Source organism: Erinaceus europaeus, chromosome 18 (assembly GCF_950295315.1).
Source record: "Erinaceus europaeus chromosome 18, mEriEur2.1, whole genome shotgun sequence".
NCBI classification, from domain to species: Eukaryota; Metazoa; Chordata; class Mammalia; order Eulipotyphla; family Erinaceidae; genus Erinaceus; species Erinaceus europaeus.
The window spans coordinates 9,647,969-9,674,320 of NC_080179.1; the positions used below are offsets into that span (position 1 = coordinate 9,647,969).

At 37.5% G+C, this 26,352-nt stretch overlaps 1 protein-coding gene across 3 annotated transcripts in view; it reads left to right on the forward strand.

Annotated features, from left to right (window-relative positions):
• The window catches only part of PDE1A (phosphodiesterase 1A), a 320,443-nt gene that overhangs the window by 242,397 nt on the left and 51,694 nt on the right, over positions 1-26,352 (forward strand). For all 3 annotated transcript variants that reach the window (XM_060177615.1, XM_060177617.1, XM_060177616.1), the window contains 4 exons: positions 4,176-4,242; positions 7,405-7,521; positions 8,310-8,450; positions 21,678-21,778. In XM_060177615.1, the coding sequence (XP_060033598.1) occupies positions 4,176-4,242; positions 7,405-7,521; positions 8,310-8,450; positions 21,678-21,778 (426 nt within the window). The remainder of the gene's footprint in view (positions 1-4,175; positions 4,243-7,404; positions 7,522-8,309; positions 8,451-21,677; positions 21,779-26,352) is intronic.

Here is a 26,352-nt window from a genome sequence, read left to right on the forward strand (position 1 = left end):
GGGTTCTCAATTCTATCCCCTCTACAGTATGTCTGTTTTTATTCCGGTACCAGGCAGTTTTGATTGGAATGGCCCTTGGAATGTGAAGCCTCCAGTCTTTTTTTTTTCTCAAGACTGCTCTGGCAACTCTAGGTATTCTCTGAATCCAGATGAACTTGAGTAGCTTTTGTTAGACTCTTTAAACAATTGTGAGACCTTGATGGGGTATGCATTAAATCTGTATATTGCTCTTGGTAAGACAGTCATTTTGATTATATTAGTTCTGACAGTCCAAAAACATAGGATATCTTTCCATTTCTTTGTATCTTTTTTCTCTTTCCTTGAATAATGACTCATAAGATCAATATACAAGTCTATCATTTCTTTTGTTAGGTTTATTCCTAAATATTTTATTGTTTTTGCTGCCAGAGTGAAAGGAACCAATTTCTGGCTTTCTTCTTCTGACTTAGTGTTTGCATAGAGGAATGCCACCAGCTTTTCTATATTAAATTTTGTAACCTGACACCTTATTCAGTGCTTGATAATTTCCAGGAGCTTCCTGCTGGATTCTCTAGGTTTTTCTGTGTGTGCTACCACATCGTCTACAAATAGTGACATTTGGACTTCTTTCCCCATCCAGTCTATACCCATTTAATTCCTTTCTCCTGCCTAATTGCTATGGCAAGAACTTCAGACACTCTGTCGAATCGTAGTGGTGATGTCAGGCAGCCCTGTCTAAAATCTGATCCAAGTGGGAATGAATGCTTCCAGCTGCTCCCCATTGAGGAGGATGTTGACTACAGGTGTGATATATATGCAGGAGCTCTACCAATTGTGTCACCACCTGATCCTTGTTTTAATATTTTAATTAATTTTTCCAGTAAACTTTTTAGCTCAGACTTATGGTGGCATAGACAACTGAACCTGGGACCTTTAGTGCCTGTGTTATAAAAGAAGAAATGTTTTATATAACCATTATGCTTTATTCCCAGCCTCTAATTTTTCATCTTTAATTTCAATTCTGAATAATTTCTATGTACTGAATTTTTTTAAATCAAACTTCCATTACCCTTGGAGCTCCATTTATTTATTTATGTATTTATTTATTAGTTATATGATTAGAAAATTCATCTTGAAAAGACTACTTTTTCCTCAGAAAGGAAAACTGAATATTATTATTGGCTGTCATTATTTTCTGGGCCTTTTATAGTGTGGTTTGTGGTTTCCTTGCCCTGCAAGATTAGAATAGTTATACTGATCTCAATAGAGTAATTAACATATTCTTATTATAAGCTAATTTTAAATTTGCCAATGAAGATAGAGAAATGTGATTTGTGGTCTGGGGGAAGGTGCAGTGGATAATGCATTGGACACTCAATCATGAGGTCCCAAGTTCAATCCCCAGCAGCACATGTGCCAGAGTGATGTCTGGTTCTTTCTCTCTCTCCTATCACTTCTCAAGAATGAATAAGTAAAATATTTAAAAAAGGGAGAAGTATAATTTCATCTAGTAACTAATCACCAGCATGTAAAACTTAAAAGTAATTTAATAAAAGCACAGAATGGGAATATTAAAATAAAGTGTAAAACAGAATAGGTATTGTCAGGAATCTATAGCGATACACAGAATGACATTTTAAGTTTCCAAGAACTCAAAATTAAGAAAGAAAATGATGAAATATTTGGTTTTTATTATATTAAAAATGTTAGCTTTACATGGCCAAGTGGTGGCACACCTGGTTAAACGCTCACATTACAGTGTTCAGGGACCCAGGTTCAAGCCCCGGGTCTCCACCTGCAGGGGAAAAGCTTCACAAGTGATGAAGCAGGGCTGCAGGTGTCTCTCTGTCTCTCTATCTCCCTCTCCCCTTCTCAATTTCTCTCTCTATGCAGTAAGCAAATTAATTAATATAAAATTAAAACACAAAAAAGTTACAGCTTTATACAGAGAGTGAGTAACCTGTCTTAGGGGTTTTTAACGTAAGTCACATTGAATAAAAACGATGATTACTTTCCAGTGTGTTTTTGTTATGATTTTGTGTGTGTGTGTGTGATCAGGGATATCACATCTGGTGCTCCAGGTCTGCGTGACTCCTCTGCCCTAGGCAGACCTTGTTTTCTTTTTAGAGAGAGAAAGACAAGAGAGGGAGATACGGTGATAAAGAGAGCTATCACAGCGCCACTCCACTGTGTATGAAGTATATCTGTGCGGGAACCCCCATGTCTTGTGCTGGCGTCCTCATGCACACTCCTTCCAAAGGTTGAGCCTTTCCAGTCCACAATGAGACAGGCAGAATCTGCTTCTTTCTCTTCTTTTTTTTTCCCCTTACTCTTCTTTTTCTTCCTCTTTTTCTTCCACCACATCTCCTTTTCCTCCTTCTCTTTCTCTTCCTCTTTCTCCTACTTATTACATAAATATTTGTCAAATGGCTATGCCTTCATTTTCTAGTGCTTCCTCCCTTTTTTGCCTAGAGCACTGTTGAGCTCTAGTTATGGTTGTCTGAGGATTAGATTTGAGCCCTCCTGTGCCTCAGGCATGAGAGTCACTCTGTGATGGACCTATTTCTTTGACTCCCCAAGAATATTTAGTATATTGGCCTACAGTATAAATTACTAAAGATTAAATTTTGGTTTTGTTCAAGCATTTGAAGGGGTGGGGAAGAAATTACAGTAATATAGTTTAGGATTTCACTTTTATGAACAAATAAAATAAAAATTAAGGAACATATTTAATAATCAGCTTTGTTTTCTTTCCAGGACTTCGTGTAGAACCATGTATCTTTTATCCCTGGACAGATTCTGATTATATATATTATATATTATACAACATATATTATATATATTCTGGTATTATGTTGATCCCATCCTAACATAAATTAATGGGAAATTTTCTTAAGTTTTTAAAAAAATTTTATTTATTTATTTATTTATTTATTTTCCCTTTTGTTGCCCTTGCTTTTTTTTTTAAACATGGAGAGTGATTTTTTAAAAATATTTATTAAAAAATATATATTTATTTATTTATTTATTCCCTTTTGTTGCCCTTGTTGTTTTATTGTTGTAGTTATTATTGTTATTATTGATGTCGTCATTGTTGGATAGGACAGAGAGAAATGGAGAGAGGAGGGGAAGACAGAGAGTCGGAGAGTAAGATAGACACCTGTAGACCTGCTTCACCACTTGTGAAGTGACTCCCCTGCAGGTGGAGAGTCCGGGGGACTCCAACCGGGGTCCTTATACTGGTCCTTGCGCTTTGTGCCACCTGCACTTAACCTACTGCGCTACCACCCGAATCCCTGCCCTTGTTTATTTTTAATTATTGTAGATATTATTGTTGTTGTTATTGATGTCGTCATTGTTAGATATGACAGAGAGAAGTGGAGAGAGGAGGGGAAGACAGAGAGGAGGAGAGAAAGACAGACACCTGGAGTCCTGCTTCACCATCTGTGCACGTGGGTAGCCGGAGGCTCGAACCAGGGATCCTTACGCTGGTCCTTGCTTCATGCCACTTGCACTTAACCCACTGCACTACCGCCCGACTCCCAAGTTTTCTTATATTTTGATCATATCATTTTGGTCTCTCTGATAGAAAAATCCAAATACCTTTATTAGTGAAATAATCTTGTTGACAGTATTGTTCTTTATGTATAATCTTAAATAATGTCAAATGGTACTTTGAACTACTTTAAGCACTTTTTATATGGATTTTCCAATATTCTTTTTTCACTAAAAATTATGTGGATTCTGATTAGCACTACATACTTTATTCTATACTTTCAATTTATAAGAATATATAAGGAAATATGTTAATCACAGATTCTGAATGGGAAAGAAATGGCACATGAAAATGAAATATCAGCTGTCATCAGTATTGTAGCATACTGAAAGTCAGAGACGTCACTGGACACCAGGCCTTTTAGTAAGTATTAAAATGAGGATAAAGGAAACCATTTTTGCACAGTCACATTGACTTTATGTGGGCGTTGCAAATAAACAGAATAACATTAATAGCTTTGATACTATATATGCTTAATAAAATGGTGACCATCATTGTTAATATTAATGCTACAAAGGGAGCCTGGAATCAATGACAAAAAGTGAACCAGTCAAAGGTAATTATTTTGTCTTATATTTTAGCTATAGTTGAAAACTCAAAGTAGATGAGTGTTACATGTACACTTATTTTTCTTTTCTAGGATGTACAGAAAGTCGTATCATATGGTTGGCTTGGCATATCCAGAAGCTGTCATAGTAACATTGAAGGTGAAATCATTTCAATTATTTTAGTTCTTTAAATAGTCATTTAAAAAAAAATCTTCTTAAGACAGCTAGGATAAAATGAGGCAAAACCTCTGCTGCATTGTAAATCTTGGGATGCAGAAAATCTCTTGGCCATCTACAAAACGCGACAAGTCCAAACGATGACTCCCTACAGATTGAATGAGGATTACTTTACACTGTCAATGTATAAGTGTATATGCGCACATGTGCATGCGCTTCTCTTTTCTTTGTTGTCCCTTTTCAGTGGATCTTGAATTCAGTTTTGAAATGGCACCAGAACTTGTCAGATATACATCTCTTGTCACGTGTATATTATGAAAGACTTGAATCAATTATGAAAAAACATGTCTTTGTCAAACGTACCTGAAAAATAAAACTTATGCAAAACAAAAATTGTTTCAAATTGTAGGACTGATAAACTGTAATAAATAAGGTAGTATTACTAAAGAAAACAACAACAACGAATTATTTCTCTGATGTCTGGCTTTGGGTCAAGATTTAGATCCAAGGTCTATGCAGATTATTGGTATTAGAAATAATCAAGCCTTGAAACTCTGAGTGGTGAACTTTTGGCTTGTCGCCACTGTGTTTGTGCGCATGTGCAGATGCCCCGGAAATGTTATCTCTGCATAGTTATCTTGTCTGCTCATCATTCTACTGTCCTCACTTCTTGCTTCATTTAACTTTGGGGGTGCAGGAGATAAGAGACTGTGTCTATAGGTTAAATGCTATACTGGTGGCTGGTGGTGACACACTTGGTTGAGCGCTCAGATTATAGCACACAAAGATCCGGGTTCCAGCCCCCATTCCCCACCTGCAGGGGGAAAGCTTCATGAGCAGTGAAGCAGGGCTGCAGGTGTCTGTCTCTCTCCCTCTCAGCCTCCCCTCTCGATTTCTGGCTGTCTCTATCCAATAAAGATATTAAATATATAAATAAATAAATAAATAACAGGATGAAGAGTCCTCAAAATTATAAAAAAGACTATCCTGTAGACCATTAACACCCCATAAAATAACAATAAAATAAAAGTATTGTTAGCGAATTTAACTTTAACTTTAAAATTTTTTGGTTTAGATAATTTTAGTAATTTCTGTATTAACCAAAAATTTAAATACTGGGAATAGAATGTCACTTTTCCCCCTCTGATTTATTAAAGTTTCTCTCTAGTTTGAATTTATATTGCTTTCCATGACTTTCAGATTTTTTTAAGCATCCCCTTTATTTTTCTCTACTGCATATTAGACTTTAATCCTATTAATTTTAAAGTATAATCTATTTTCCTGGGTTCTGCTTTTATATTTACTTTTCTAAACTATAGTAGAGACAAGTATGTAGCTGAAATGTCCCGTTAGTGGCTATTAATCATTACTTACTGCTTAGGGGAGTTGGTGTTCTTTATTATTTCCTCAACTATGGACAAGAAAATTACTTATTTTTTTTAATGTGTTTTAAGAACCTTTGCTTAGTAATCAACAACAGTATTTTGGTATGGGAAAATGTAAATGCCCTACTTAAATAAAGAAAAAATACTAGTGAACAGGTTCAGGCAAGGAATACCACTAAATGAATAACATTTTAGTTAAATAATTCTGTCTCTTAAGAAATTCTTTGTTTTGTTTGCTTACAGTGTAAGAAAAATACAGCAGCCAGTGCCTGCATTAGTTTATAAATGTAAATCAGTAGTGTTGAAAAAAAATTTCCTGAGAACTGGGGAGTTAACCTTTTACTCAGTGGGAAACCCTCAGCTTGAACTGTAAATAGCAGTCTTGTAACAGCCCGCACGAATTTTATGTTAGCTTTGGAATCTGATAAAACATGTGTTGGCCTCCTTTAAGCCTTACTGATGGTAAAATGTTTTCTAACATAACTTTTAGAGATTTTAAATTTGCAAGTAGATAAAGTATTTGGGGATCAAGCTAGGGCCCAATGCGAGAAATTTAACAAAGTCATACAAGTAATTAAAATACCATTTTGAAATTGATTATGTGTTTTAAGAAGTATTTTTAAAAGTTACTATAATACTTTTCTATCAGATTTTCAGTTTGGTTTCAGCTTGTTAACTGCACACACAAGCTGATCTTCATAACAATAAGTATAATGTTCTAATAAGTGTTTTCTCATGTTCAAAGTCAAATACAGCGTTAAGGTCACCTATTTATTTTTTGATACTAGTGTGTGTGTGTGTGTGTGTGTGTGTGTGTGTGTGTGTGTTACTCTGATAAGTTTCTGATACTCAATCGAATAACTGTTGCATTTCTTTAGACTCTGTAACTTCAGTGATGTGTTTAATATTGGAACTCAGACTTTACATTAAAACCCCCCTGGTATGTAAGATTGGTACAAGTCTGTTTTGTGGATCCCCCTGCAAGTTTTTACCTTAAGCAAAATCTTGAGATAGCTGTAATTATTTGGTATGCCTACTCACTGTTCTCTTTGCCAGTGTTATGGGGTAGTTCTCCAGAGTAAGTGTATACCTGTAGGTCTGGTACCTCTCCCAGGGAATTGCTTAGCCTTCCTCCCCATTCAAAAGGCCCACTTGCTTTATCTTACATGTCCCTGGAGGAACATTCAGATGAATCAGCCAAGCTTAGAATGGGCAATACGTAGATATCCTCTTCCTCACTAGAGTTGCATATTAAAAGGAAGAATAAAATATCAAAGTTTTGAGTCAACTGAAATGTTCTGGTTAAACTTCAAGCACTGAAGCAAGTAGTTGGTTGGGAAAGAGACATTGAGTCAACTTTCCTCTATTCCATGACTGATCTCAGCATAGAGCTTCCAATTTTATCTTAAAATGAGCCCATTCTATCAAAATGATTTGGGGCTTCAGAGAGAGAGGTTAAGAATTAAGGCAGTATTACAGTGCTATCAAGTTTATAGCACTTAACTATATAACTTTTATACTAAGAGGAAAATATAGGAACTCTGCTAAGCATCATGGCCCTACTTTTGTGACCTTTTAGATACCAGCTGATCCCATCATATAAGAGGGCAGTAAAAATATAGTTTGATACGATGAAGTGAAATTTGAAATTATGGACAGTACATGCCTGATTTTTTCATAAACTGAATTTTACATAAATTTTTTCATAGACAGAATTTTACAACGTTGCCATTTAAAATATGTATTTTTTTTCCTACAGGAGGTTGACAAATGGTCCTTTAATGTATTTGCCTTAAATGAAGCAAGTGGTGAACATAGTCTGAAGTTTATGATTTATGAGCTGTTTACCAGATACGATCTTATCAACCGTTTCAAGGTTAGAAACTCAGAGTAAATGTGAAATGCTCTGAGGATGTTATCTGGAAGAGATGAAAATTTAAAACATCAGATCATTAGTCAGTTGATTGTGTAATATTTCTAGTTGGCAAGCCAGCATACTAGGGGCATGATTCTACTGCATGATACAGTCACTCAGTAACTCACTGGCATATTCATATGTGTACTTGTTTATCATGAGATAATTATAGTATCATTTCAACAATTTACCAGTAGCTTTCTGAACTATAACCAGATCATTCATGAGGTAATTAGAAACTATATTGATATTATTAAAACATGGAATGGTGCTTTGGCAGATTATCTTAAGTTAATAAAAATTTTAATTTAAAAGTTATCTAATATAACTGAATTGACCCTGACTTCTGAACTACCTGCAGTTTGTAATTTAATTATCTATGAAATCATGGAATTGTTAGACCTAGAATGTAATGGAAAGACATGTATCTTAAAGATGAAAATCATGCTTCACCAAGTATAATTGGAAAAAAAAATACCATTTTAAGAACTTGCCTTTTTATCTAACCCAGAAAGTACATGTAAGAACACTATTTCATAACCTGCTTTAGCTAGACATGTGGTTCTGCAATGCATTCTCTGAATTGAAGGCTAACAAGACAATACAGTTTTGTTTTGCATTTTCAAAACAGTCCATATTTAACTTTACAAAAAGTCACAAGGTCTGTGCGCTGTTCCACGTATCGATGCACTCAAGTGATTCAGTGCTTCACTTTTGATCAAAACAATCACAATGATTTCTTTCCACAGATACCTGTTCCTTGTTTAATTGCCTTTGCAGAAGCTTTAGAAGTTGGCTACAGTAAGCACAAAAATCCATACCACAATTTGATTCATGCAGCTGATGTCACTCAAACTGTACATTACATAATGCTTCATACAGGTATCATGGTAAGAAAGTCTTTGTAACTGAAGTTTGTTAGTTTGGGAGCAAAAAAAAAAAAAAACCCTAAATTCTATGATGGTTTAATAATCTTGAAATTATTATAAATAATGATTTTTTTACATTTTGAGGGTTTAAGTTACTGGTAGTATATATTATTCAGAAAATTATCCTTGAGAAAAACACCCAGAGACAAGTGACATATTACTAACTTCTCCAAATTGAGACTATAGAATATTTTGTTTGTAAATTCCTTTCCTGCAGGAGTTCTCTTTTTTAAAAAATTTAATTTAGAAAATGGAAATATTAACAAGACTATAGGACAAGAGGGGTACATGTCCACACAATTCCCACCCCCAGAGCTCCATATCCAATCCCCTACCCTGATAGCTTTCCTATTCTTTAACCCTCTGGGAACATGGACCCAGGGTCATTATGGGGTGCAAAAGGTGGAAGGTCTGGCTTCTGTAATTGCTTCCCTGCTGAACATGGGTGTTGACAGGTCAATCCATACTCCCAGCCTGTCTCTTTCTTTCTCTTGTGGGGCTAGGATCTGGGGAAGCAGGGCCCCCTGACGCATAGTGTGGTTATCTGCCCAGGGAAGTCAGGTTGGTGTCATGATATCATCTGGAACATGGTGGTTGAAAAAGCATTAAGATATAAAGCAGAACAAATTGTTGACTAACCATGAACCCAAAGGCAAGAATATTGCAGAATACTGGAAGAAGCTGGTTGGTCTATTTTAGGTATATTCCAAGAGGCCCGTGACTTTACTAATTTTTGCCAGAGCCTGATAGCTTATATGGACCCAGGTTATTGTCTGGGGAGATGGTGTCATAGTTGGAGTTAATTCTTGACAATGACCTAGATAAGATTTTCAGAATACAAACTAGTCACAGTGTTCTCTCATTTCAGCATGTTCTTAGTGAATGTTACTAGAAACTCTTTGACTTGCATCACTTACCCAAATCAAATGCTAATCGAACATTAGAAAATATTCATGTGAATTTCCTCAGATTCTGCTTTCTCTCTGCTTCTGACTGGAATCAAAGGCCGTGTGAGTGACTGACTGAGCAATACTGGGACAACAGTGAATTAATGTTAGGAACTCTCAGACTGCCCAAAATTTCTGTAATGTCTCAGAGTTTAAGGTAACTCCCAGAAAGTAAAAAGTGAGTAACAGTTTTTCCACCTGGAGGTTACAAATAGAGATAGGTTCAGAGAGTATAAGTAAGGAAGTTTCCAGATGTGTCTTATGTTCTGACTCCTCCTGTGTCAAGCTGTGCTGAAGAAATGTCACTGAAATCTAAGTAGCTTCACTAGATGCCGTAGTATGCAGCACCTGTCTGTTTGGATTTCAGAGAGTAAACCCTTTTGATTAATAATAGCAAGAATATGATCACAGATACTCAAACCTAGGTAAACAGCACTCTTTGGGGCCAGAGATACTCAGCAATACTTCATCACTGTGTGCCAGATTGTATTTCTTTATATATTTATTTACTTATTCCCTTTTGTTGCCCTTGTTTTATTGTTGTAGTTATTATTCTTGTTATTGATGTCATTGTTGGATAGGACAGAGAGAAATGGAGAGAGGAGGGGAAGACAGAGAGGGGGAGAGAAAGACAGACACCTGCAGACCTGCTTCACCACTTGTGAAGCGACTCCCCTGCAGGTGGGGAGCTGGGGGCTGGAACTGGGATCCTTACGCTGGTCCTTGCGCTTTGTGCCACGTTTGCGCCACGTGCGCATAACTCTCTGTGCTACCGCCCGACTCCTCGCCAGATTGTATTTCTAACCCGCTTCCAAGCAACACCCTGACTTCTGAAGTCACATTTTGGTATCTGAAAGGTCTTCAGAACCTATTTCAAGCCCATGATTCCACTAGTTGATTGCATTATGAAAAGTATTTCATCATCATTTCATCTTTTCCCCGAGAAAATGTAATGGGATGTGTATCACATATAGGTTTGTTCTAGCAGTGTATCCTGCGGCAACTGTGCACATTGTCTGTGTTCTGTTCTTCATCTTTATTTTTCTCCCAAATCTTGCAGACCAATGCGTGCTTTAAACTCAGATTCCACTGATCCGTTCCTCTAATACCTAGTGACTGAAAAACAATAATTTATCATTCTCCCTCCAAGATATGTGACTGGAAAGATACTGTCTAGACGGTTGCCACTCTGGGTTTCTCACATGACTGATGAGTGAGTAGCAGCCATGTCTGAAGGTGTCTCCAGGCATTACTGGCCCGGATACCTGTGATGATTTACTCCTGTGGTTGACAACTCATCAATACTAGTGGTTTGGAGCCATTTGGAATTTTAATAGATGACTTCTTGCAGTTATAATTCAATAGATATATCCATTCTGTGGCAAGATTACAAAATAATGCAGCCTGATGTGGTCTTAAATTCTCTTTGTGGAATGTAGAAATTTAAAAAAAACTTCACTACTCACAGTAGCACAGTAATTCTTTAATTTTCCAGAAAGTTGAATTCTATAACTCTGTGTATTGCTAACCATATACCTCATGGTTTTTCATATACATATAAATATAAAATAAATATATAGACAGATAGATAGATATAGAGAATATATTTTACCCATTGAAGGTACAAATATGCCTTGGACTAAGTCTTTGTCAGTCCAGGAAACTAGTTTGTCATTTCGATGAAGGGAGCAGAGTTTATCAATAATAAGTAAAAGCTCGAACACCCGAAACCAGAGAGTGAAAATACTGTAAGCTTTTTAAAAATATAGTATAAGTAAATTGAGCGTGCTTTATAGCTATTAGCTTTCTAGTGCATGTTCTTATTTACATTTATTTATGTGCACATCGAGAAAGACACATTCTTTAAAACTCCTCTGATTTAATAAGTCTTCATTGTTACAGCTGTTCCCTGAGCTCTTTGAATTAAATTGGTTTGATATGCATGGCAATTAGTGTGGAAAACAAAGGGCCTCCTGACAGCTGCAAATGCTATTCGATTTGAAAAAGTTGCTTTAACATCTTCACAGCTGATGCTGATTGCATTTCCTTTTCTAAGATCTTGGTCTTTAATATGATAGCCACAGTTTTTGTTTTTTTCTTCAAGTATTTGGCATTTTCTCTTCCCTCAGTTTTTTTTTTTTTTTTTTTTTTTTTTGCCTTCAGGGTTATAGCTGGGGCTCCCAGTGTCGGCACTATGAATCCACTGCTCCTGGTGGCCATTTTTTCCAATTGTATTGCATAGGACAGAGAGAGGAGGGGGAGATAGAGAGGGAAAGAGAAAGAGAGACACCTGCAGACCTGCTTCACAGCTTGTGAAGCAAACCCCTCCTGCAGGTGGGGAGCCAGAGGTGGGGGGTGGGGCTCAAATCCGGATCCTTGGGCGGGTCCTTGCACTTAGTGTTATGTGCATTTAACCCAGTGTGCCACCACCCAGCTCTTCCCTCAGTTTTATAGTTTTGAGAAAGTTAACTGAAAAATGAAATACTCATGACTTAGATACCAAATTGATTACCTCCACAGAGGAAAATGAAATGGAAAAGTGACGTCTACTTCAATTAAAAGAAAAAAAACCACTTGGATGATAAAATATAATGAGAAGCTCTGTCCCATTTTAGACTGAGAGATAACCAGGAATTCATCACTTTTAAACACATTCTTGCTTAAATACTTTTTTTCTTTTGTCACTGCCAGAACTTCATGACTCCAGGCTAACTTTTTCATATAGAAAGAGAGTGACAGACATATGCAATGGGAGGGAGAAAGGAAAGACGGAACTGGGAGTCGGGCAGTAGTGCAGCGGGCTAAGCGCACTTGGCACAAAGCACAAGGACTGGCGTAAGGAAAGACAGCGCCACACAAAAGCTCCCCACAATGCAAAGGGGGATAAGTTTAACCTGGGTTGTATCCATGGTTGCGCAACGCACACCCTCTTAGGTGAGCTATCTTACAGGCTCAAGTACATTTTTTTCCTTTTTGCCACAGAGTGAAGGGATTAAAATAATTTTTTTCATTTCAGCCTTTGAACTTACCTCTGTTTTGAAAGTGACATAATCTAGGAAGTAAGAGATAGTATATTAATGGATAATTATAGAAATTGAAATCTGTAGTGTGACTTTTTCCTTCCGTCTTGCAAGGAAAAGTCTTGTTCCAGAATATAACAAACTATTCCAACGTCTCTGGATCAGTTTGGCATAACTACCAGACACCTGAAGTTACTGGAAAGACCACACAGTTTTTAATAGGATCACTGTTACCGAAACAAAGGTGGTTGCTTACCATTCAGAAGGCCAGTTAATCAAGAAACAAGAGTTTGTGCAATAAAAGCTGATCTAATCCTGTGAAGCCAGACCTGCAAAGATGATAGAGCTATGCCTCAAAGAATGACTGTGCTGCTAGCTTAGGTTTCGGGGCTTATAAAAAGAAGTGTGTCAGAGAATGGAGGGAGAAGGCCAGTCAGATAACTGTTGATTGTGTTGTGGGGTTTTGTCACAGAGCTGTTTGTCCTGAGGTTGTTTTTCCACTACCATGTGTCTTACTGAAAGGGGTCCTGTCATGAGGCTGTTTTTGTAAGATGGTTTGTTTCCACTGCGAAGGATCCTGTCATAAGAGTCACAGGAGCCTAGTGGTCTATGAACCTTAAAGATAGACTCATTAAGCAGTACTTTTGTCCTTGAAGTTTGTATAACAGGCAGATGGCATCTTTTCCCTGTGCTCTACATGACAAGCTTCTAATTTTAGCTTTCTGTAGTATTAGGAAAAGCCAATGTGGAAAGCAAGATGGAGTCCATAATGCTTGCTCCCTTACTCCATGGCTTCTAGTCAACACTATAGCTTCACTCTAGCAGGCTTGTTTTGTGCATTTGTTTCTGTTTCTGTTTTCTCTCTCTCCATCTCTCTCTCTCTCTCTCTCTCTCTCTCTCAAGTTTGTTTTCTTTTGTTTTCCAGAGCACTGCTCAGCTCTGGCTAATGGGAGTATAGGAGATTGAACCTGGGACTTTGAAGCCTCAGGCATGAGAGTCTTTGCATAACCATTATGCTATCTCCCTGCACCCTCTGTTTTTATTTTGTCAGTGGACTCAACTTCTGCACTGCTTTGACCATTACAGAGAAGTTTGACAGAAGACTGTCAGTATTATCCCAGAAAATACATATAAACTAAAGTAAATAAATGTCAGTTGATGAAAAGAAAAGTTAACTCAAGTTTTGACTGTTTTGTCAAAACTATGGTAAACTGCTAACTTAACAGTTGTAGAAAGTTATTATTTTACAAGGTTTCTCTAAACGAAAAATGGGTGATGTGCATTTTATATATACAACTATGTTTCTTTGTTGAAACAAAAACATTCGAGAAAATTCATTTAGCTGAAACCCATTGAATTTGATATGGCAAAAACTGGGTCATTTACTTCAGTGTTTTAGTTGATGTCCTGCTGTTTCAGGATAGTATTATCAGTGTGACATTTATGATGCATTCCAGCAGCAGCCCAACACCGTTAGGTGACTAATGCAGTCTGTCACCTTCAAAACATTCTGAGGAGCGTTGTGTGATGAAGCTATTCTCCTTCAGTTTATAAATGCAGTTCAAGGAACCCTCACCCTCCGATTAGGCAGTAAAGGAGAGAATTGGTGTTATTGGGCCTTCTGTCCTCTCTCTGATTGTCACTTGAGTAACTTGTAGCCAGCCCTGTGCCTTGATGACAGTGGTGTGTGATAGCTCAGTTCCTTTGCTGAAGGATAAAAGTGTCACTGTCTGCTGTCAAGACACCTCTAAAATGTCTCCTGGAATAGGAAATAAAATGAGGACCTTGGCAAGGAACATTTTCATGTGAGAATTCCTGCTACAGGATCCTAACTAATGTTGAGAGTTTAAGAAAGAGAGAGAACTTGAAATCTTTCCTTTGGAACTTGTTGTCTATGGACTAGCCTCCCACACTCTGGAGTGACTCAGTTTTTCTCCAATCAGTCTAAAGAAAAATTGTTACTGTTTCTTTCTTACAAATTGCAATATATGGAAATTTTGTTCTTGTAAATGGATTCTGAATGGAAAATGTGTGGGCTTTGAAGACAATCAGGCATGGGTTTGGAATGCAGCCTCCCTACTTTATAGCTCTTACTGTCTTCCTTACTTTGATTATCAGTACAATTTGGCTAAAAATGCCAACAGCTATGGACATGACAGTGGAAAGTCTACTAAAGCAGTGAACCTAGCTCCTTAACCACAAGGGCTCTAACACATATGCCACAATGTCCATTAAACCATGAAATTTACCATTAATTTTAATTAGTACTTTAATTTAATGTTAAAATATTAAATTAAAATGTCAAATCAATGTATAAACTATTATATTAGCTTAGGTAAATATACATTAATCTAATCATAGTCTTATTGATTTCTTACCAGCAAAAGTATGACAAACTGTTTCAGTCTATTAAAGGGATACAGAAAAATAAAATGTTCAACCTTAGAGGCCAAGTTAAGAGTTGTGAACTATTCTATTTTGAGCATACAGGGAACTAAATGGTAATGTGAATTTCTGCCCTACAGTTTTCTCAAACCTCTTTATGTGGTCAGACATTTTCTCTATAGCACACACAGTGAATAATTCTGATATGAAAGTTACATCTTAAGACTTAAGTCAAAGCTTTTAACTCTACCCACTAATATGTCTAGTTAAATCATATAGAAATTCTGCTTTTCAGTTCTTGGACTGATCAGTTCTATACTGCTTCCTTAAGTAATGAATGCTATGGAATCCATAGGAGGAATGTTATGGCCTAAGTAAAGAACCAAAACTTAGAAATCAAACTGATTTTGACTTAAATTCCTACTTTGCAAAAAGAGTTGTGTAATCTTTGGCAGGCTGAGTTCCTTCTTTAGGATTCAGATTTATGATCTGCCAATTAAGTGCACAATAATTTACCTAGAAAATAATTTTTAAAAGATGGTTGTAAAAATTAAATGAGGTCATTTACATAATGTATCAAATTTCATTCTTCCTCCTTTTGGTCACCATTGCACTGTTGTTAGTGGTGATAAATACCTGCCTGTAATATTATTTGAAAATTAAATGGGCAATTTTCTCTTTGTAATTTTATTAGTGATTTAATATTGACTTACAAAATTACAGGATAATGGGTATAATTCTATATCATTCCACCATCAAAGTTCTGTATCCCCATTCCATCCATTGAAAGGTACAGTAGTTCTCCCATGGTTACAGATAGGGGTTGACTATTATTTCTATAGCTGTCTATATTTGTATATACCTCCCCATTTTTTATGGTCCTGCCTTCTTTCCTAAGTCATGCCTACCTACATCTATTACTACTTCCAAATATCCTTTCTTTTTTCTTCTTCTCTCGGGGTCCTGATAGAGTTGGAGTTCAGAGCCATCTGAGTATCCTCCCCTATCACTTCTCTCCCACTGTGAGTATGGACCAAATTCTTTCTGGGGTGCAGAAGGTGGGTTACTGGCTTCTGTAATTGCTTCTCCACTAGACTTGAATGTTGGCAGGTAGACTCATAACCCCAGCTTGTTTCTATCTTTCCCCTAGTGGATTAAGGCTTTTGAAAGGTAAGGTTCCAGGACACATTGATGAGGTCCTCTGCCTAGGGAATTCAGGATGGAATCATGATAGCATCTGACATTTGGTGGCTGAAAGACTATAAGATATAAATCAGGACAAAATGACTAATGAACAGGAACCACAAAGTAAGAATAGAGCAAACGAGAACAGGGTTCTTAGGGTGGGAAGAAACAAGGAAGTCTATTTTAGGTATGTTCCTAGAGGCCCATGACCATGACTTTCATAGTTCTTGCTAGAGTTTGACAACTAGCATGGACAAAAATATTGTCTGGGAAGATGGTGTCAGAGTTCAGAATAGGGCTTGAAAGCTGGACGGGGGGGTGGGGGGGGTGGGTGGTGGCACACCTGGTTGAACACACATGTTATAGTGCTCAAAGACCCAGGTTTGAGCTCACAGTCTCCACCTGCAGGGGGAAAGCTTCATGAGTGGTGGAGTGGGGCTGCAGGTGTCTCTCTCTCTCTCCCTCTCTCCCTCTCTAGCACCTCTTTCCCTCTTGACATCTGGCTGTCTCTATCCAATAAATAAAGACAGTAAAAACAATTAACAAAAATATCTGGATTAATGCAAAGAGTAGCTCCCAAACTTGAAGAAAATCTATGTATAAAATTAACTGTTTACCCCATCAACCTGACCCAGGGACCATATGTATTCATATTTATCATAGGAACCCGTGTAACCTCTGAGTCTCTGTCAGTGTTCGCAGTCTGTGGTCACAGCTAGGCCTTAAGTGGCAGGGTAGGGTGACTGAAACCTTCCTTCACAGAGTGGGGCAGTCCCTACCGTTGCTACTTTATAGAAAGGAAATTTCAGGAGTTGGGCTGTAGCACAGCGGGTTAAGCGCAGGTGGTGCAAAGCACAAGGACTCGCATAAGGATCCCAGTTCGAACCCCAGCTCCCCACCTGCAGGGGAGTCACTTCACAGGCGGTGAAGCAGGTCTGCAGGTGTCTATCTTTCTCTCCTCCTCTCTGTCTTCCCCTCCTCTCTCCATTTCTCTCTGTCCTATCCAACAACGACAACAACAATAATAACTACAACAATAGAACAACAAGGGCAACAAAAGGGAATAAGTAAATTAAATAAATTTTAAAAAAAAGAAAGGAAATTTCCTGGAGTGGCCCAGGAGAGGATGTATGATGTTCCTGATAAAAGTGACTAGTTATGGTGAAGAGAGGGATATATCAGAGGTCAAGGCCCAATTATATGTGTGTAGGCATCCAAGAATTCCCTAACTGTGGCCCCAGGTGATGGTATAGTATTGACCAAAAAGTCCATCATTAAGTGAGCCAGCATCTTGCCCTTATCTAGCTTTTGTAGTCCTTTCTTTATCCAGTGACCTTAGACTTTTCAGTTGTTAAAGCCTTGAGTGTCATTTGTAGTATCCAAGCCAGCATTAAGTTTATGAGGTCTGCCTTCTTTGGACCTTTCTACTAGATTGCCATGTTTATTTGGTCTAAGTCTAACTGGTGAGAGAATTTATGATGCCTTTCTTAAAAAATATTTATTCCCTTTTGTTGCCCTTGTTGTCATCGTTGTTATTGATGTCATCGTTGTTGGATAGGACAGAGAGAAATGGTGAGAGGAGGGGAAGGCAGAGAGAGAGTGAGAGAAAGATAGACACCTGCAGACCTGCTTCACCACCTGGGAAGTGACCCCCCTGCATATGGGAATCTGGGGACTCAAACTGGGATACTTATACTGGTCCTTGTGCTTTGTAGCACCTGCGCTTAACCCACTGAGCTACTGCCTGACTCCCTTATGATGCCTTCTCTTGGCTCTTCTATTAGGGCCCAGTTTTATTAGGTCTGAGTCTAATCATAGAGGGCTATTAAGCCATTTCACTTTGAGTTATGTAGTTGCCTCTTGCTTATGGATACATGTACACCTGAGCCCAGTACCTTAAGCCCTAGCCTATATCTAGTATCTGTAATTTTGCTACATAACATATCATCTGAAATGGAACTAGGTAGTCCCATGTGTTAGGAAAAATCTCACCCAATTGGAAGAGTTAGGAGGTTGACCTTTCAGATTTGGTGTCTCTAGAGAGAGAGACTCTGCAATAACAAGTCAGTAGCAGCATAATGTGGCATGGCAGCACTGGTAGTGTTGATTCAGTTGAAGTCAAGAGTCAGTATGAATATAAAGGATCAGAGAAAAGAAACACCAAGAAATATGGGCATAGTCCAAGAGGTTCCAGATCCAAGAGAAATGAGGATCTGAAAGAGAATGGGAAGGGTCCCTTAGAAAGAGTTTAAAATAGCAATATTTAATTATTGTAACCATGTAAGTTGGGAGTTGGCTTATCTTTTCTTTCTTTTTAAATTTTTTTTCCATTTATTTCTTTAATGGGGGATTAATGTTTACAGTCAACAATACAGATTTTTATTTTGTTCCATGTTAATTGAGAACTTAACCAATTAAATAGGCTTTTCTTTGATAATCCAGTGATTAGGATCTGCTGTGATATACTTGATCCCACTATACTTTGTTCCCTTGAGGACTATCTACTAATTACCATGTCTTAGATACTGACAGGGCCAACTATCTGGCCTAAGGTTGTAGGTAACTTAGATATTTAAAGAAAACTATATGTACAAATATATTTTTAGAGCTCCTTGAACTCTTCCCAGACATTTTATTCATATTTTCTTTGTTTTTGGATATATAGAGAGAAACTGAGATGGAATGGGGAGATAGAGAGGAAGAGAGAAAGAGAGACACTTGCATTACTATATCACTCATGAAGCTTTCCCCCCCTTCCCCTGGCTGTTGGGGACTGGGGGCTTGAACCCAGTTCCTTGAGAACTATAACATGTGTACTCAACCAGGTGTGTTACCACCTAGGCCCTTTTCTACACTATTCTATAGTATAAACTTTGCTCTCAAGACTATAATATGACAATAAATAGAAGATACTCATGGAGCAAGTTTTAACTGTGGGAGGATGTAGAGACTATATTATCATAAAATATTTACTGTTTTTAAAAGATTATAAAGATATAAATCACAAATGTAACTAATAGTAAATCCATAAAAATAGGTGATTTGCTTTAGGAATAGCTCTTTAATAACACAGTGAGATACTATGGATGCAGAAACTGGTTTAACATTAGTTGCTATTCGTTTCACAGTGTTTAATTCGATGGCCTCAGAAGAGAAAATAGAGACCTAATGCTAGTTCATAGTTCAGTCTATAACACAGGCCATTAGTAAGGTAATTTTCCTCAATTTCATGTCTCACAGTTGAATGAATCTATAAACACAGAACAGAAAGTTCTATCAATCTCCTTTGGTTCAGAAAACCATTTCTGCTTTATTCATTCAGCTATGAGACATTTATTCTTGAATTGCAATCACTGAAGTTGTTAGTTCACCATTAGTTTCCATATTCAAAGCCTTAAACAATTCTAGGTTACAAATTCAGCAAAATGGCCTTTTTTCTGTATACCATATAACAAGACCTATTGTTGGCATAGTACATACATTAACTAAACTTAGTTCAAAATTCCACATGTGAACAAGCACTAATTCTACTTTCATGGGAACTATGACTGAAAGGGTAAATATTTTTCCTGAGGATCAATGAAAACTTAGAACCAGGCTTGCATAAGTATCGGGTTTCCTTTCCACTTGTTCCCCTAGTGCAAAACTGGTGAAATTCAATTCAATAAACACATGTCAGGTTCCTTGCTGTGCCTCTGATACGATAGGTCATGTGAAAGGGGCCACGATGAAGAAGACTCTGACTTGGTCACTTATGAGACTTAGCGGTTGTCCTCACCTTAACTTTCTGATTTTTGCCTTTTATAAAGAATCAGAGTCAGTTCCAGTCAATCCAGTCTTCACAGCTTTTTCCAATACTTTACATTCTTTTAATCATACTTTTATTTTGTTTTCCAATACAACTTACCACTGGAAATTCTCTTCAATTTCCATGGAGGTTTCCACAGTGTCATTCCATCTTTGCTTTTTTTTTTTTTTTTTTTTTTTTTAGAACTTATCTATTCCAGGGTGGGGATAGATAGCATAATGGTTTTGCAAATGGTTATGCCTGAGGCTCTGAAGTTCCAGGTTCAATTCCAGGCACCAGCAAAAGCCAGAGCTGAACAGTGCTCTGGTAAATAATAGTAGTAATAATGATGATGATGAAATTATCTATCCCTAATTTTGCAGTTAGTTATCAGTTTTCTTTTCCATCCTTCTTCCAGGATCTACCACCAAATACATGCTTTCTCTGTCTGCTTTTATTTGCACCTTGATTCTACCACCTTTCTTCAAGTGTTTATGTGGTTTACGTTGTATTTTTCCATTATTGTGAATGAGAATGTTAATTGTTTCCAATGTGTGGAATAAGCCACTAAGAGCAAGCATAGCCCTTTGGATCTGCCATTCCTACCATCAAGTATCAGCTGCTCACAGTACATCCCAAAAGAACTTTCTGTGACAGCAGGAAAGCTTACAGATTCACTGCTCTATACGATAATGAGTGGTCATTAGTCAAAATGTATCTACTGTGACTGGGAAAGAGAACTTAATTTTATTTACACTTATTTATTTTTAGTTTAAATAATCACATGTAGTTACCATATTTTACAGTGTAGTAACAATACCTTCAGATAGGGGGTTGGGCGGTAGCACAGCGGCTTAAGCGCAGGTGGCACAAAGCGCAAGGACCTGCATAAGGATCCCGGTTCGAGCCCCAGGCTCCCCACCTGCAGGGGAGTCGCTTCACAGGCGGTGAAGCAGGTCTGCAGGTGTCTATCTTTCTCTCCCCCTCTCTGTCTTCCCCTCCTTTCTCCATTTCTCTCTGTCCTATCCAACAACGAACGACATCAACAACAACAATAATAACCACAACAAGGCTACAACAACAAGGGTAACAAAAGGGGGGGGGGGGAAATGGCCTCCAGGAGCAGTGGATTCATGGTACAGGCACTGAGCCCCAGCAATAACCCTGGAAGCCAAAAAAAAAAAAAAAAAACCTTCAGATGTGAGGCATAAAATTAGAATTACCTAAAGGGAATTTTAATAGTAGAGCTTTTTTTTTTTACATCTGATTGAAAACAGAACAATCACTGTATATGAACAGGTGATGTTCTTTTTATTGTCATTAGTTTTAATTACACAGGCATAGAAAACATTTCTTATGAAAACAGAATCTAGTAAATTCTTGAAAGTTATCCTAAATCTTTAACTACAGAAATTAAGTTGAGTTTCTGTAATAAACAAAGTGGATGACTCCAGTTCTTGGAAGAAATTTTTCTCATAATAAGAGCTACTAAAGTTGAACTTAAGGAATTTGGTAGTATATTATTTACATGATAAAAAAATCACCAAAACCACTAATTTAAACTGGATTTCGTAAGAACCCATATGATTGTAAATTCAAACCCTACTAGGCTTCATATAACTGCTCATTTTACAGTCAGTATAGAAAATGATGATTATTAACTTAGAAATTACAAAGCAGTCATTATATTCATTAATCATTCATTATACAGAATAATGAAAGTGAAGTAGGAAAAAATGTACTTCAAATCAATAGAAATAATTTTGTGTCATTACCTATACTGTATTACAGAATTTTTTTTTCATAATACGACACCATGGCCTCCACTTTCTAAATGTAATGGAATCTCTCTCTAATTTCCTAGCACTGGCTCACTGAACTGGAAATTTTAGCAATGGTTTTTGCTGCTGCTATTCATGATTATGAGCATACAGGAACCACAAATAATTTTCACATTCAGACACGGTAAGTTAGATAAAGCCATAACTTTTCTAAGTTTTAAGTTTGAAATTTATTGTTGTCATGTTACTTATTTTAAGAGGATTTAAAAGAATAATGGGCTGGGGAGATGTCTCAACAGATAGATCACTGGACTTGTTTGTGTGAGACCTGGATTCTTGTCTTGGAATTACTTATACCAGGGGCCAGGTGGTGACACACCTGGTTGAGCTCATACATGTTTTAATGCACAAGGACCCAGGTTCCAGCCCCCATCCAACCTGCAGGGGGAAAGCTTTGCTAGTGTTGAAGTAATGTTGCAGGTGTCTCTCTGTCTCTCTTTCACCCCCTTCCCTCTTGGTTTCTGGCTGTCTCTATCCAATAAATAAATAAAAATAATTTTAAAAATTTAACCAAAAATAAATAAATAAAAGAATTACTTATACCAAAGGGGTGTGGTGCTGTTTCATAAAATGAATACATCTGTTAAAATAATAATAAATATCTCAAATAAGGATAGAGTTAATTAATTTTAGATAATTGTATTTTGCTGAAAACCCATCAACTATTCTTTATCAGGAATTTTATATCAATTTGGGGGCAGATTTCGCTAGGTTATATACAAAAATTGGCAACTAAGGACATAATTCAGTGGCTAAATCACATGACTTGTTTGCCTAAAGCCCTAGATTTGACTCCCAGGAAGACATAAAAAATAAGATAATTTCTCTCTTCTCTGATCTTTCACTGTGAACTGTCACTTAAGCCAAACATTATCTCACAGAAATGAATTTGTAATATATTTTTCAAAGTATTTGCTTGTCGTCCTCATGGACTTGAAAATAATAAAATCACATTTCTAAAAATGCAAGGACAAAAATATATTTCTAGGTTTTCATGAAGTGTAACTTTGAAATAACTGGAAAAATGTGATTTTGTAGATGATAGTAATAATGTCAGTTAAGGTACTGTCAGGTTGGGGGTCTATTAGTCTGTTGGGACTCTCATGAAAAACCACAATAGACTAGTCAGCTTACATAACAGAAATTGAATTTCCCACAGTTCTGGAGACTAGATTTTCAGGATCAAAATTTCAAAAGCAGATTTGATTTCTTCTAAGACCTCTCTCCTTGATTTGCAGATAATCACTTCCTCTCTCATACCTTTTCTTCCATGCCTGAGCACACATTTTCTTATAAGAATAGTGGGTTAGTAATCACTCTTAAGGCCTCATTTAAATTTAACTACCACTATTAATCCATACCTCCAATATGTTCATGTTCTAAGGTACTGGTGTGTAGAACTTTTTTGTATATATTTTGGGAGTATACAACCGGCGGTTTACAACAGGAGGTAGCCTAATTTTTTTTTTTTTTTCTTGGTGGAGTAGAGCTCTCAATGGCTGGTAGACAAAATTTGGTCTGGAACCAATCAACACCCAATTCACTTCGTGATATGCACTGTGAATGAATTTCTATGACTATGTCTAGACACTCAGAGACACTAAGATGTGAGTTGGAGACCAGGTGGTAACGCATTTGTTCGATTGCTACTATTGCCACATGCAAGGACTGGGGTTCAAGACCTTGATCTCCACCTGCAAGGGGAAGCTTTACAAGCAGTGAATCAGGGTTTCAGGTGTTTTTCTTTCTCTTTTACCTCTCTATCCCCCGATCATCTCTCAATGTATTTCTGTACTACATAAAAAAAGAAAGAAAGAAGATAGATATATGAGTTGAGAAGTTAATATCTTGTCTGGAATCCATATCAAACATTTTATTCTAATTAACAGAAAAACCTACTTATTTCTTGTTCATTAAAATAATAATTAATGTAATTACTTAGAATAGTGTTGGGTTTACAAAAAAATAGACAAAGTATGAAATTCCCATTTACTCTTACCCTGTTGACATTGTTTTACATTGTATGATGTCCTGTATCCACAATGATAGTATCTTACACTGTAGTATCATAGAGTCATCGAGTTTCACTGCTCTAAATGTCCCCATGCTTTACTTATCAGTTCCACCCCCCATTTTCATAATGGCTCTAAAGTTTTGCCTTTTCTAAAATGTAAAATAGTTGAAGTCATACCAAGACATTTCAGACTTGTCTCATTCACATAACAGTATATATTTAAAGTTCTGTCTTATTTATCTATTTACTTGTTTACTTTTTTGCCACTGGGGTTTATTGCTATGGAGCTTGGTGCTGGCACTATGAATCTCCTGGTGGTCATTGTTTTTCCTTTCTATTTTATTTTTATTTGACAGGACAGAGAGAAATTGAGAGGGAAGAAAAGAGAGAGAGGGAGGGAGAAAGGTAGACACCTACAGTTCTGCTTCACCTCTCGTGAAGCATCCTCCCTATGGGTGGGGAGCAAAGGCTCAGACCCCAGTCCTTGCACATGGTAACAGGTACACTTTACCAAGTGAGCACACCACTCTCGGGCCCAGAATATGTGACCCCTTTTCATGGGTTGATGATCCATTTTGTTCACTGCTGAATAATATTCCTTCCACTGAGTGGATATACCACCATCTGTTCACCTCTTACTTAGTGTAGGATATTTTGTTTGGATCCGAATTTTGATGCCTGTGAATTAAGTTGCTACACACATTTATGTGCAACCTTTTGTGTGTTCTCTCTTGGCTATTTTATTAGCGAAATTTCTAACCATGGATTTTTTTTTTCTCAGCAATAGTGAGCTACTGTTTTGATAGTAGGAGCATAGAAATGTTTTGAAGCTCTCTAATAGATTCTAAAATTATAAAATGCCTGTAAATGTTTACTGTTTCTATTAATTCTGAAATGTTAGACTACAACACATTTTAGAGCTTTAGGATGCTTCTGCATGACTTAGATCCACATTTTGGATCATATAACATAAATCTCACAATCTGATAGCAAACAAGATTTCTAGGATGATGTCATAGGGTTGAAAAGCTGTAAAGAGAACACTCTTCCAATCCAGTCTATGTGCATGACTCTGCATCAGTGATGAAGAGATAGCTGCAGAATGACTCCAGTGTTTTACAAACTGAAGTGGATAAGATGGCCCCAGTGACGGTAAAATTTGCTCACTTGTGTGGCACGGTGCTTTGCTGTGTCTCAACCCAGCTTCTAGCCCTGCTCCTTCTGCACTGATGGAAACTTAAGTGCTGTGATTTCTAGCCTTCTCTCTCTTTGTCTTTGCATCACTTTCTCTATCTGAAAAAAAAAAGAGAGAGAGAAAGAAATGGGGGCCGGGTGGTGGCACAGCGGGTTAAGCACACATGGTGCAAAGCGCAAGGACCAGCATAAGGATCCCGGTTCGAGCCCCCAGCTCCCCATCTGCTGGGGAGTTGATTCACAGGCAGTGAAGCAGGTCTGCAGGTGTCTGTGTTTCTTTCCCCCTCTCTGTCTTCCCCTCCTCTCTACATTTCTCTCTGTCCTGTCCAACAACAAAAATATCAACAACAACAACAATAATAACTACAACAATAAAAAACAACAAGGGCAACAAAAGGGAAGATAAATAAAAAAAATAGATTGAGCAGATAAGTGAACAGGAGAAGAAAAGGGAGGAGGCTAGAGAGAGAAAGTTTCAATTAAATACTAGAGGGCAGAGGCAGGTTTTATTGTTGTAGTTGTTACGGATGTCGTTGTTGGATAGGACAGAGAGAAATGGAGAGAGGAGAGAAGACAGAGAGGGGAGAGAAAGACAGACACCTGCAGACCTGCTTCACCACCTGTGAAGTGACTCCCCTGTAGGTGGGGAGCCGGGAGCTCCAGCCAGGATCCTTATGCCAGTCCTTGTGCTTTGTGCCATGTGTGCTTAACCTGATGCTCTACCGCCTGACTCCCAGAAGAGATATGTTTACCCTTAAAGTATCCAGTTTGTCAGAGAATAGAGAGGAAAAGAAGGCCTTGAATTTCAGCACGGATGTTAGCCTAGTGACTTGCAGAGAATAAGTATTTTATGTCGAACATTAAAGGTAGACTGTGCAACTATTTTGCTTATCAAAGGTTTCTTTGCATCCACAGAGTCCATAATTCATGGGGTTTTACTTAAAAATAGCTCATTGCTGACATGTGACGTGTGACAAGTGACTTGTAAGCAATGTATCACTATTTCTACTTTGAAACTGAAAAGTGAAAATAATAGATTGGATTTCTCAAACAGTAGCGTTATTTCATCCCTTCTAGCTTTCTTTCTTCAATAATTATTTCCAATTAGTGCAAGAGTCTTCAATTACGGGAGTCCAGCGGTAGCGCAGCAGCTTAAGCACACATGGCACAAAGCGCAAGGGCTGGCATAAGGATCCCGGTTCGAGCCCCTGTCTCTCCACCTGCAGGAGGTCGTTTCGCAAGCGGTGAAGCAGGTCTGAGGTGTCTTTCTCTCCTTCCCTGTCTTCCCCACTTCTCTCCATTTCTCTCTGTCCTAGCCAACAACAACAACAGCTATGACAAAAATAACGAGGGCAACAAAATGGGGAAAATGGCCTCCAGAGCAGTGGATTCCTAGTGCAGGCACCGAGCCCCAGCAATAACCCTGGAGGCAAAAAAAAAAAAAAAAGTCTTCAATTACTTATATTTTGTACTGCGGGGGGAGGAAAAGA